The sequence below is a fragment of the Vanessa atalanta genome, chromosome 25 (genome assembly GCF_905147765.1).
Source record: "Vanessa atalanta chromosome 25, ilVanAtal1.2, whole genome shotgun sequence".
NCBI lineage: Eukaryota > Metazoa > Arthropoda > Insecta > Lepidoptera > Nymphalidae > Vanessa > Vanessa atalanta.
Window position 1 is genome coordinate 8673139 of NC_061895.1, and position 14266 is coordinate 8687404.

The window sequence follows — 14266 nt, forward strand, 5'->3', positions numbered from 1 at the left end:
CAATCTGAAATAATATAATTACAAAATATACCTTCATTGCGAATTTAATTATTGTAATGACATTGCAGATTTTAAAACTAATCGTTATATCAATTTGCTATGAAGATTTCAAGGCTTTTAATTATCGTTTTATTTAAACATAATTCGTTTGAGTGGAGTTCCTTTTAAGATACGATTTAACAAACCTCTACAACTACATAGTTATATTGAAACACAAATTAGATACGTTAACTATAAATATAAAAAATAAAATTTAAGATTTTGATAGTAAAATATGTGTGAATATGTTGCTTGACGGGGCAAATCTGGCTAGATAAAATAAAAATAAAAAGTGAAACAACGGAAATCAAAGAGTTTATTTATATTACATTATTAAAATTGATGTATAAAATTTTTGAGTACTCATAAATCAAATCCTTCTTTCTTAATATGGTAGTTATTATATATTTCACAGATAAACAATGATGGAAATACGTAGATCTGTAAAATAAATGTTTCATCAAATAAAGAAATGTGTGTCATTTAGTTAAAACATATTCTACTTTTAGTGTTTACTAGTAACCCATAGCAAGGGATGATAATGTGTTCTACGAATCTATGAATATTAATGATGCACGACTGTAACCATTTATGTTCGTCTATACTTAGTTATATGCAAAAGTGACACTAGTGACATAAATAAATAAACATATACAGTAATACATGAAAGTAATACGTACTGTTAAACGAATGAATGGATAAATGTAAATTTAGAAAATAATGTCTAAAAACAGAACAGAAAGCGCTCAACTTGAAAGCCAAGTTTACAATGTTTTGAATATTTGCAATTTAACTGGAGTAAGTTAACTTTACAAACGTTGTGTTCATTAATCAAAAGTTTGGCGCAGGCCCCTGTCGCGCCTGCCTTCTCCGCCCACCCTCTCGTCTGCCTGAATACTAACATAACTATATCTGTATGTATATATTTTAGAAATTCAGGTCTTTCTTAATGCACAGTTAGAATTTATTCAACTTGCAACACTGGCTCGGTAAGGTCAATATTGACAAATGGCTGAACTAGCTGTCACTTTCGTAACGAAAGCGGATAAACATCGTGTACTGTGTTAATTTATGCTTATAAATATTGTTTTGTTTAAAACATGGATGATATTTGCCGTCTATGCTGTTCCCCTCATTTTGTAAATAATTATATTTTTGATGAGGAGAACGCTTTGTTTTTAAAAATGTCGTTATACTTGCCAATAAAGGTAAAGTATACTGAATTTGATGTAATTAAATGTGGTATTATTTGAAAATTTTAATATTAATGTGATGTCGGCAGGTGTTTAAAAACGATCGACTACCTCAGAAGATTTGTGACAAGTGCAGTTGTAAAGTGAACGATTTCTACCAATTCTGTAATGAAACTATAGAAGTTCAAAACAGGTGAGCTTCGCGCCCGACCGGGTCAGCTGTAATTAATATAATATGCGCATTTTTTTATGATTTCATTCAAGACGACGCCAGTTATCACTGCAGTACCTTGCTGTTCTGATTTACCAGTTTCAGTATTTGTATCTGATACTATGTTATGTTAATATAATTACTATTAATTAACTTGTACATATTTGTATAAGTAATGTGCAATAAGATGACACATTGAACTGAGAAATCAATATATATATACTTCTGTACTGATTGTAATGATATTTGATATTTTAATTATGATTGCTAATGTATGAATATGTAATGTATGTTATTGTTTCACCAGAAATATTTGAATTAATTGACAAAGCTGATGCTATATATAAATTTACTTGTTTATTATTTCAGATTAAAGGGCATTTTGACATCATCAAAAATTATTGTTAATGATAGATTAGACTTCACAATTATAAAACAAAATGCCAACTCACCCCCGCCTCCTCACACTTGCACTCAGGGCACACAAACGGAACACCAACAAGATGGCACTAGTGAACCCAAAATCAAAACTGAACCAAAAACATTATCACCGGAAATTAAAAAGGAGTGTGATTACTTTGAAATAGATGACTTTGCACACATAGACATACATTCAGATAATAGTGAGGAAGAGTTCCTTATTGATATTAAGAAAAAAAAGAAAAGTAGGAAAGAAAACAATGACACTAGCAATGGGGTAATAAAAGCTAAAAGAGGCAGGAAGAGAAAAACAAAACAAAGTGACCAGGAGCTCGGCTCACAGTCTATAGCTAATGGACTGGCACTGATAAGTGAGGAGTCTGGAGTGGATCTGGATCTTGTCAAGGAAGAGATAGAGATGAGGCCACAAGAGCTGGGAAAAGTTTTGGATAGTATGCAAGAGCTGAAACCAGAGTCTAATGAAGATGTGTTTTATTGTTGCATGTGCTTTGCCCAGTGTGGCTCAAGATTGGCATTGTTAAAACATTACAAGTATGTTATGTTTTTTATTATTTATTTATAATTCATCCAAATTTTTTACAGAAGGTCTCACATAGAGTCATCTTCTAATGTTAAATTATAATTTTTTATAAAATTACAATTAATATTAGTAATTTGTGTGCTTAAATTATGTAATTGTCATGAATCTTTTTTTTGTAGACATTAACATATCACATTTAAACACTATTTAGAATAATAATGCTTAATAATATTTAGAAAAAATATTGATAAGGAGTAGTTTAGTAATTCCCGTTGATTGCTTATTGCAGGGAGCATGGACGCAAGTGTGAGGCTTCGCAGGAGCCCGCTCCACCGCCAGCACCACCAGGTGACGCCTCACGCTGTCTGCGCTGTCAGAAGGTATCAAAAGACCATTATAGTGTACTGACTCATAGACCATTTAGGTGCTTCAAATTGAAGTCCTTTCATTACACAAATAGCTCTTTATCTATGAGAGATTACGCTGATGAAACTACTAGTGTTGGCTGTGTTTTTATTTTTAAAAATTGTTAATTGTCAGCAAGACTTAAAATGCATGAAAATTATATGTGATGTCTATATATTTGACCTTAAGTATAAACTACAGGACACATTATTAACTTTTTCAGCTCTACCAATCACAAAGTTGCGACTCTCTTACAGATGCTTGTTGCAATCTGACTTTCATCTGTGCTCTATACAATACAGTCAGTGTCAAAAGTGCTAAAGATATAATATTCTATGGATTATGATTCCTTGTTACTAATTTTGAAGATAGAATCAATTAACTTTACAATTTATTTTCATATCTTCTATTTTGGGTCGATATTTGAGCAGTTTCAGACATTATATCAACATATAGCTTAACATTATACTGCTGAATAAATACTCAATAATTGGTGATATTGTCATGAATGAAAACAAAGCAGTCAAATTCTGAACTCATTAGACAACTTAACATTCATGAAAAGTACCAAATACTTATGGGTATAAATATTTACTAGCTTTAATAATGCTTTCGAGTCTGGAAAGTTTACAGTTTCATAGAAATTGGTACATTTTTCTTGTCTACACAAATCAGGAGCAAAGGAGGTTTTTATTGCATTACTAACCTCACTTTTTGAAAAGACATAAGCCAGCAACACGTTTTGTTAAAAACAAATCAACTATTACCAATTTATTGATCTTTAATATATATTTTTTTCGAAAAACTAGATAACCGCTGTCAATCAGATGCCACTTCCGTAGATCGTTTGATAAAGTTAATCTCTCGATTGTGTAAAGAAACTTACTTAGTGTGATATTAAAGGAGATTTATTGAGATTACTTTTCTCTTATCTCTCAAGTAGAACGCTCCTTCTATTATTAGCAGCAGTATTATTAGTTGTTTAAATGGTAAATATCTAATAATATCAGGAGTGCTCAAAGTTCAGTATTGGGACCACTTTTTTATATTATTTTCATAAATGATACGACCGTTCCCCTGCATCGGTCGGCAGACGGTGGCCGCGCCGCAGTGGGCGGAGCACTGGCGGCGGCACTTCGCGCGCGACACGCACCCGTTCCGCTGCGCGCTGTGCGAGGTGACGTACCGCGACCACCACCGCATCCTCAAGCACGGGCTGACGCACGGCGCGCACGAGCTGCGGCGCGAGGAGGGCTCGCGCGCGGCGCCGCGCTTCGTGTGCGACGTGTGCCCGGCCGGCTTCCGCTACATGCGCTGCCTGCTGGCGCACCGCACGCGCGCGCACCCCGAGGCGGCGGGCCGCGCGCTGGCGCTGCGCTGCGGCGTGTGCGCGCGCAGCTTCGCGCACTCCAACTCGCTGCGCCGCCACGCGCGCGTGCACTCGGGCGAGCTCAACTACCTGTGCAACGTGTGCGGCAAGGCGCTGTCCTCGCGCGAGCACCTCAAGTTCCACATCCGCATCCACACCGGCTACAAGCCCAACGTCTGCAAGTGCGTCCACTGTGCTACCGAACGTCTTCACTTGGTATCCATTTCTATGCATTCTTTGTGATGGTCCCGCAGGGTGTGCGGGAAGGGTTTCGTGAAGAAGTGTAACCTGAAGCTGCACGAGCGGGTGCACTCCGGCGAGAAGCCGCACGTGTGCTCGCACTGCGGGAAGGCGTTCTCGCAGCGCTCCACCCTCGTCATACACGAAAGGTACGCTCGGGGGACTCTTCAATTTTCAATGAATGAAAATTTTCAATGAAGCATTTTTGAATCGTCAATATTTTAAATCTATGTATCTATTTTCAATGATGATGTTTTTCAATGAATGTTAGTATTCACAATTATTGTTTCATCAGTCATGCGTTGGAACCCGTCTTTATCCAAAGAGTATTATTTTTAATGAACAAATATGTCTCAGTTTTAGATTTTTTTTTTGATTGCATAAATGGCACTACTTAGTTAGGGCATGGGTGCACTACTAAAGGTTTGAGTCGAATCAAAAAACTAAAGTAATAAATTATTAAAAAGGTAACTAAATTATTAACAAAAAATCGTGAAAGATTTTAACTTGCGATTTATCAGGGAAAATAACATAGATTTAGTTTTTATGCATTTAGAATTAGATTATTTATATCAAACCAGCCAAGAACCTGTGTCAGAGCATTGTCCACGGCGTCAAGGTTGTTTATCCTTTTGTCTATTTTAATAATGTTTCACCTGAAAACAGTACAATGTCGCAAGTCTTATTGATCGCTTACATATATTAAAAACAAAAGAGGTACTTACATTGAACCCTGCGGCACCCATCTGTGCCAGAGCGCCATGTGATTTTGCCCCATTAATAAAAACCTTCAAACCTCTTTAATTATGGTAGGGGTAAATGAATTGTAATGATTCCATAGTATTGACGTTTTCTATAAGAATAAATTGCTTAATACAATACCCCCCCCGCAGGTACCACAGCGGCGCGCGGCCCTACGCGTGCTCGCTGTGCGGGCGCGGCTTCGTGGCGCGCGGGCTGCTCACCATGCACCTCAAGACGGCGTGCGTCGACGCGCCGCGACACCGCCCGCCGCCGCCGCCGCGCCCGCACAAGTGAGTCGTCACCTCACTTCACCTCACTCTACACGCTAGTGTCTGCATGCCGTAACTGGAGGGCTGCGACATCGGACGACGACGTGGAGCATGTCTCGGTTTATAATTTTAAAGAGTTTTCTTTTCATTTTTCAGATTAAGTTCGCGATGAAAGGCTGTAGTGTTAGAGTAACACCTTCGACTGCTATCGATTACATCCGATGTGACGAGTTGGGTTGTTTTTAATTATAAAAAACTGTTTCTATGAAGATGTATGCGGATCGTTACTATTATGCCTCTATACGTATAATGTTGGTGGGTCTGTTGGTGGTCGTGGTAATTCTGAGCGATTCAACGAATCGATGGCATATTTTAATCGCACACGAAGCTCGCTTCGTTTAAACACTGGTCTATAGCTGTGTTGGGTTTCGATAGATGGCGCTGTTTTCAACTTTACAAATTATTTTTAAAATACGAATAAAATCGATAGATATTTACAATATATGTTGGCTTATCTGTAAAAACATAAATATACGACTGATAAATTTATGCAGCTGTGGTCGAGCTATTAATACATTTATTATTGTTACATTACCGTGGACGAACCAGTGAGTGTTTGGGCGCAACTTTGTCCACGTTTTATCATGGTATGATATCATTTTGATAAATATTAAAAATTGTATAGTAAAAATACATGTAAATATTTTAAAAATATCTGATTATGTTATTTTTTTTTAGATTGTCTTCAGAACATTTTCATTTTTAAAATAACCCTGAAGTTGTTTACAATCTTAGGGCAATTATTTTAAATCTACATATTGACAAAGAATTTGGGACTAAATTACTAATTAAATCAAATAATCAATTTCATAAAAAGGGGACGGTTGATCTTGATAGTGAGTTCGGTACTAATTCGTAATATTGACAAGCCATGATTATAAGCATTAGGATATTTTGATTTGCTGACTGTTTTTGCACGGGAAGGTCAGCAAAAGCTTACAATTTTTAAGACAGTCGATAACGTTCAGATAAACCAACATTATATATTAGTAGTTATTATTTCAGTAACAACAATTACAAATACGTAATAGTTCTAATTTGAAAACGTTTTATTTATTAAATGAACTGTAGTAGTAAGTGTTCGTATTGTTGTTAACCAATCCGGTTTCACTTATATTTTTATTGAGGATTGCTCGACAGATTTGGTCAAGAAGGCTCCCATCGTGGACGTGTCGATATCGTGTCTGTGACTACCTAAAAAAGTAGTGGGGCTTTGTACCCTACCTGGGCATACTATATTTATTATTTTGCATGGGTCTCTTACTAATATTGTACATATACTTACATTTAATAAAGATAGCTTAACGATCTTTTAAGTTTATGTATTCCCAATTATAGAAGGTGACAACATAGTTTATTTTTATAAAAATAGTGTTACAATGTTACAAGATTATAAAACTAAAACCAAACATAATTAGTTTGTGATAATGGAAAAATATATCTTTTCAAAAGGGCTGCAAGAACTCTGCAATCGTAATTTTAGAGGATTACATCTGTACTATTATTAAAACATGCAAAAGTAACTCTGTATATGTCTGTCCATTTGTTACTCTTTAAAGACCAATCCACTGATCCGATTTTATGAAATTTGGTGTGAATCAAGTTAGAGGTCCAATAAATGACAGGATTTTTATGACTAATACCTCACCACAAAGCCCTAAAGAGCGAAGCCGCTGTCATCAACTCGTTAAACATACTACCACTGAAAAATAGTTTATCTTCATTAATCTTCATTAATATCTGTGGGCTGTGGTGACCACTTGTAAAGAGAAAATCCCTGTCGAGTATTTCTCAGAGAAATTTAAGTGAAACTAGATCGGTTAGTGCGGATGAAATCGTTTTCCTAGAAGCATAACCATTACCTCATACTTCGTTATAAATTAGTTCTAAGATTAAACAAATTCTATTTGAGGCTGAAGGTATTGTTTTCCTGCTTCCACTTCGCAAACTAGAAAGAGATAGCACGAATTATATGAGACGAAGTGTATAAGATCCTATTTAATTTTTAACTTTTATTTAATTTTCGTGATGGTAATTTTTTTGAAACGGGGAGTTGTCGTGTTTTTTTAGTGTATTTGACGTTTGGACGGTCGCAAATTGTAGAAATATATAATTAATTTTCCGTGTTATTCATTTTAAATAATTGAAAATATAATAAAAATCTTTAAATTAAGCTAATATGACTAAACTAGAAGTTTCTTCTGTTTCTAACACGCTGTTCGAAGTATTTTTTCAAGATCAATTCACTTCACGTTGAATCACCAGCGTGTGATAGTATGTGTGACTTTAGTGCATACAAGATGGCTCAATGTGTGTGAGGTGACTAAACAAAGAATAAAGACAGCAAAAAAATGCGTTAAACCACTCAGATCTATAATGAATTTTTATCTGAATGGTCATTGGTCGGTTGTATCCGATAACGCAACAGGCGACCAATGAGCGTTCAGCATTTTTGTTATATTAGTTAATCTGACTTTAATCACAGACCTGAAGATTTGTGTGGATCTCTCAAATTATTTAAGTTTAAAGATTTTGTGTAAAGTTATCAGCAGTTTTATCAAATTAATATTTAATATGGATTCGGGTGAATGTTTAATTCAGTGTGCCTGATTTATATACAATTTCTTGCGTGTAATTTTAAGTTCCAATGTAACAACTTATGTACTCACATTGACTCTTAGAATTTCGTATCGACTGAGTTTGTTAATGTTACAAGATTCTGTTAGTAATAACACACAGGAGCGGATTTAGAATTAACCCAAAATCACAAATGTATGCTTTTCTAAAGCGATTATTTTGCCGTCGATGATTACATTACATTTTATCATCGTTGGCTTACTTTAGATATTATTAAAACAAGTTCACTATCGAAAACTAATTTTATTCTACATAGTAATAACATATCGGAAGAAAATATTAAAATATATAATATATCAAGTATAGTATGAAATCTGAAAAAAAATTGTAATTATTAGTGTCGTATCACCTATCTTATTATGAAGTATGCGTCTGTGTGTTTATGTATGTTGTATACTTTATGTATATCATGCATGCGTGCATGAAGTATATTATAAAAGTTTTTTAATATCTAACAAAATTAACTTTGTTTGTAATGAAAGAAATTTCTAAATTTGTTTCATTTCTGGTCAGACAAATAAGATGTTTAATGTAATTTTTTATGTCATGTGGGCGGACAGGCAAATGATGGCCTGGTGGTAACTATGGTGATCGCCACTGCCCATAGACATTATCGCTGTAAGAAACATTACGCACTCCTTACACCGCCAGTGCGCCACTAACCTTGGAAGCTATGATGTTATATCCCTTGAGCCTGTAGTTACACTGGCTCAGACATCCTTTAACTAACATTACTAAGTATTACTGTAGTGGTAGAATATCTGGCTGTGGTCGGTACCTACGCCCATTTTAAATTAACTTATCGGGTAGGTGCCGTCAATCAAATCAAATCAAATTAAAATATACTTTATTCAAGTAGGCTATTAAAAGCACTTTTGAATCGTCATTTAACGGAATGTAGATTCTACCGAGAACAACCGGCTAGAAGCTCTGTAGTTACTCTTTTTCAACATCTAAAAATACAGTCATGTTAGTTAAATACAATTATATATGTATGTTATGTCTCCTGCCTGAAAGTCAACAAGCATTAACTCCACGCTTTTTTATCATAAATATAATCTTGTATCGACTAATACGCCTTCTTTACCAATGTATTTTCTATAATTGACTTTAATCTATGAAGCGGCAAAGTTAAAAATGTCTGCCAAATACTAATATGCCGTACTGTCGCAATGTCTCGAAGACAGGTGTCGAGGCAAAACATTTCAGTGCCCCCATGGGTGATGGTGCATCCTCCGTGTTGGTTTATGATTGTTTCATTTTCACAGAAGCTGAGTTAACATCTTGAGCCAAAAAAAAACATGTTTATTCATCTGATAGCTATCTTATACATGCAGATATTTGCAATATGAAGTGCAGGGATCATATTTTAAAAATAAACAAGTGTGTCAGTTGTCTGTCCGCCCCGACAACTCATCGAAATTTACTGAATAATTTGGGACAACGTATGTATATTGTATTATTGAATTCGTCGTGCAGGAGATCCCCGTTAGTTTTAGAATTGAGACTAAAACGTAAGTTAGGAACAAGTGCCTCAAGTTGTGATACGATTCCCATTTTTATATTTATTATTGTATATAAATACGTCTATATGATAAGGTTATGTTACTAGTATTAAGAAAAAATAAATTCAACCTTAACGTTGTGTAGTAAGGTTGATGATTGAATGTTTTGAAATACCAACGACATACGATTACAAGTTTGAATAAAATGTATTATAATGGTTTTTTTTTACACACATCCCGGTATTCATCCCTTTTATATACATTTCATGTAATGAACTCTCATGTTATGAATCTTTACTTGTTGGTAGGGCTTTGTGGCAGCTCGGTATGTTACCGCCCTCTCGTTACATATAACTACAAAGCAGCTACTTAGTATTGCTGAGTTCCGGTTTCAAGAGTGAGTAAGCCAGTATAACTCCAGGCACAAGAAATATAGCATCTTGGCTCTCAAGTTTGGTGGCGGACTGATGGTGACAAATAATCGAAACGCTTTAATCTGTCGGACTGAACGGGTGCCCACGACTCTGTTCAAACATTTTGAATACAAGCAACGTCCGCGGTTGATCCTGCGAGCGCGGTGCGTCGCCACTCAGAACACACCGTTAATTTTTCTTACAACTCCAGTGTCTAAAGAGCGGTGATACTTACCATCAGGTAAATAATAATAAAAAAATATTTGGCCAATGAATCTAGAAATATATAAAAATAAATTAAAATTGATTAATACTTTAGTAGTAGTATAGTTTAGCAGTAGATACCGTTGACAACAACTGGCAAGAAACTGTTTTTAACAAATAAATTCATAATGAATTACACAATATCGTATGAAGTCTATGAATACTTAGAGTTTTTATATAATCGCGTATTATGCAAGAAAATTTTCTATTAATATATTTATTATTAATATATGCAGAAAAGGTTTCAATAAATAGCGAGACTTTGAGTTCGTAACCTCTTATTACGTTGGCGCCAATTCGTCGTTAAATTGTGTTCAGTTGAAGACGGCGACTGTTCAATTAAATATCAATTCAATTTTATTGAACTGTATCGAGCTATCACAATTATCACACACGTGTATGAAAATATAAAATTTTATTATATTAGCAAAACAAATACAAGCTCACAGGTCCTCAATGCAGGAAATATTATAGAGCACAGATGTGTGCATAGATACAAACCGCTAAACATAAACAACAGTTCAGGGCGCAAGATTATCTTAAGGTGCTTTTCGAAACACCGGCTTGTGCAGCGGTAAAACCCCAAACGTTATATTGACCTGACCCAGATCCAGGAATATGAATCTGCAGCTTTATAGAGTTTAAATTTTAATTGCGAATGTTGCCAGAACTAAAATCTAATAAGCTAAGAGCTGTCTGTAGGTTGGGTAAAACCTATTCTAATGGAAGTAGGAAAAAAGATAAACACATCTTAGATTTAAGTATTTCATGCGACTTGCTAATAACTCGGCTATATTGTGCACTACTAAGAGGTTGTGATTAAAATATATTTTTTTTAAATTAATTTTCTATAATACAACACTATTGCACTTAACCACGTATTTACTTCCAAAATAGGCTATTTGACTGGTTTTTAAAATCCATTTTATATTATTTAGTAGAGGTTAAGGAACCCAGTAAAAGTTGTTTTTTTTAAATTCTAGTACATATTTGTTGAAAAGTATTAAATTAAAAAAACCATATTTAAATAGCGCGTGAAAAAGTCGTCGGTAAAAGGGTCGGTGACGTCACTTGCCTGTATTGTAATATGTGGCACATATGATCCACATACAGAAGGCAAACGAGGTTAACAAGCAAGTGACGTCACCATAAACCCGACCAATTAGGAGCGTTTTGTGTCACGTGACAAACGTTTAAAAAATGCATTTTTATTTATGGATTTTTGAATAAAAATTATTATTTTCAACTTTCGTTAATAAATAACCATTTTTAAACCTAAAATATATACTGAATTGACACTTTATTTTTCGCATTGTCAAATAGCCTATTCTGAGAACAATTTCGTCGACGTTCAAATCGCCATTTTTTCGCAAATCCATAATGAATATCATAGATTAATCAAGCTCTCGACCAATGATATCGTGTCAATTTGCTGACAATTGTTGTTTAGTTTTCCTGTTCTGGTTGGAATAAAGTATAGGTGTATGCGGTATACAAATACAATTTGAATAATATATTAAAAACAAAAAAGTTTTACAAAGTTAAATGTTCTAAAATTTTAACCGTATACATTTAATTTCTGATTCCAAATCGTACTTTATCGGTTAAAAGTCAAAATATAACTTTTTAAGACTCTCCAACCCATTTGAATTATTTACAAGATAAATTTAAATATTACTATAAATATAGCTATCACTAGGTCGGAATATAGATTCTACCAAGATCGAACCGGATCGGCAAGGATTTCAGTTACTGATTAGGTACTATTTCTGTCTATGTAATCTTTTTTTTATTAATAATAATTGGGGTAATATGTAGCACTATACTTGGGAAGTATAAAGATGGGAAAGTAATTTGGGAATTATCGTAGGATTAATTTTGCGGAGAATTTGCGGAGTCTGAAATTTAGTATTACAAGTATAATCTTAATCACTTATTGTATAAAAGTTATCAATAATATTGCTAACAGGCCACGCGTTGCTATAGCTACGTTATACTTTGAGTCATATTGTATGAGGATGTTTAGCTAGAAACCCGGAAACTTGCTGATTGTAATGTTACAAATTAAATGTGAAAATATAAAAGGTTTTCACGTGACGGGCGTTCAAAAAATACAGGTATTTATTGTTAAATAAATCGGAAACATGCTTTACTACAATTTTATTGAATTTAAATATTAATTTACGTTTAATAGTTCATACGATAGGTATTCGTATTCATATCAGACGTTACTCCGGGAATGTTAAAATTTCACTAAATAACTTGATAATACAATTTGATTACAGACTTAGCTCAAGTGATTAGTAAAAGATTATTGTGCGGACGAGATATAAACTATAACTATCTTGTTGGTCTAAAGGCAATATAAGATTGGTCTTTTTTGGCGGGAAATGCTTATTATTCATAGACAGAGTTACTAGTTTTTATTAATATGATATGTTTCTAACAATTCCTGACTAATAATAACAATGTTCCTAACCTGACAATATGTTATGGTATTCGTGATGTTTTCATCTGAAAACTAATATAAACTGAACTAATATACTTATCTGTTTAACAAATCATCTTCTCATCAGTGATGCTAACCTCAAACCCCAATACTTTAAATAATTTAATTATAGAGTCCGATGTGATATTTTACTATTACAGAATAATTACAGACACAAGGGTCGTAACAGCCACACGAAATATCCTGTGGTAGGTAGGTAGGTAGGACATGGAGTGGTTTATACTACTTCTATGCTTATAAGATAAGGTTTTCATTTGTTTTTATCTAACTCTCTAACTACCCGAATTGAATTTGCTCGGTAGTTGTATGTTTGGTCTTTCGTGGTGCACTGTAAGCGTAGTCGATAGGTACGCCTCGGCATTGATGTTCTACGGCTGGTAATCCACGTTGTGAAGGTATATTCCCTGGAGAATATCATGGGGTTGAATGAACGGCATAGCCTCGCGCGTCCTTTCGTGTTCGAAAATGACTTAAAATTAACAAGCAAAACAAAGTAAAAGAGTTTTAAATATTTATTAGTTTTTTTTTTATATATGAAGTTCAGAGTTTTATTTTATAAGAAAAGCGATTTCCGCCGGTCCTGGTATATATTCTAAGAGGAATCGGCAAGAAACTCAATCCCCAAACTGAACTCACTTTTTCTAATTAAAAACAACACGAGACTATATTTAAATATGGTGTCCAACAGCGAATACGAACTACTAACGATTTTTTTCGTCTGTATGTATTGTGTAGTAAATATTAACTAATAATCATTTCGACATAAAGAAAATAAAGTTAAAAATATCCGCAGAATCTTATATAGGACCGAATACCTTTGCAACCAGATAAAGTTAAACGTCAGTTTAGGAAACGCTGCTCAAATTCAGATTATCTAATTTTACTACAAGTCGAACGCTCATTGGTTGCTTGTAGCGTCATCGCCTTTCACTGACCAATGGACATTCAGATTAAAGCTAAATTAGATAAATCAACGTTTATCGGTCTTTCAAAAAATGGAGGCAACTGAATTAAAAGCCGTAAGTTTTTACAAGTTGTGTCTAGGCCGAAGTAGGCCTATCTCTGTTTCGATAATTATTTCTCACACGTCTTATCTTATCAACGATATTGAATGTACGAACAAGCCCCGTTACAGTTTTGATATTATATGAAAAGATAATTGTCGCTCTATTGACGCGAAAGTGATTTTTTTCTTGTAATAGGTATTTATACACACCCATACAAGGAGAATAGATTGTCGAGCAAATGGACCATAAACGCGATACTAAGTAATCCAATTGCGTGGCAATGTAAGGAAAGTAAAATATTTACAGCGTTAATGAACAGCTAGGTGGTAGGGCTTTGCGCAAGTCCGCCTTGGTAAGTACCATCCACTCATCAGATATCCTACCGTCAAACAGCAAACTTCGTATTGTTGTGTTCCGTCAAAAATTATCGTTGTTATAAA

The 14266-nt window shown here is 34.5% G+C and overlaps 1 protein-coding gene across 1 annotated transcript; it reads left to right on the forward strand.

The window, feature by feature from the left end:
• Positions 1 to 1087: 1087 nt before the first annotated feature.
• Positions 1088 to 9005, forward strand: LOC125073649 (zinc finger protein 250-like). The gene is made up of 8 exons (XM_047684552.1): positions 1088 to 1247; positions 1322 to 1425; positions 1813 to 2415; positions 2694 to 2784; positions 3903 to 4360; positions 4433 to 4567; positions 5312 to 5452; positions 5588 to 9005. Exons 1-8 carry the CDS (start codon positions 1140 to 1142, stop codon positions 5601 to 5603), a joined length of 1656 nt encoding a protein of 551 aa, XP_047540508.1. The 5' UTR covers positions 1088 to 1139; the 3' UTR covers positions 5604 to 9005.
• Positions 9006 to 14266: the final 5261 nt, after the last annotated feature.

Excerpts from the sequence above, each read along its gene's own strand:
- LOC125073649 (XM_047684552.1), top strand. The coding sequence starts at position 1,140 with ATGGATGATATTTGCCGTCTATGCTGTTCCCCTCATTTTGTAAATAAT. Across the intron at positions 2,416-2,693 it reads GCATTGTTAAAACATTACAA|GGAGCATGGACGCAAGTGTG; the intron begins GTATGTTATGTT and ends TGCTTATTGCAG. Across the intron at positions 4,361-4,432 it reads TACAAGCCCAACGTCTGCAA|GGTGTGCGGGAAGGGTTTCG; the intron begins GTGCGTCCACTG and ends ATGGTCCCGCAG.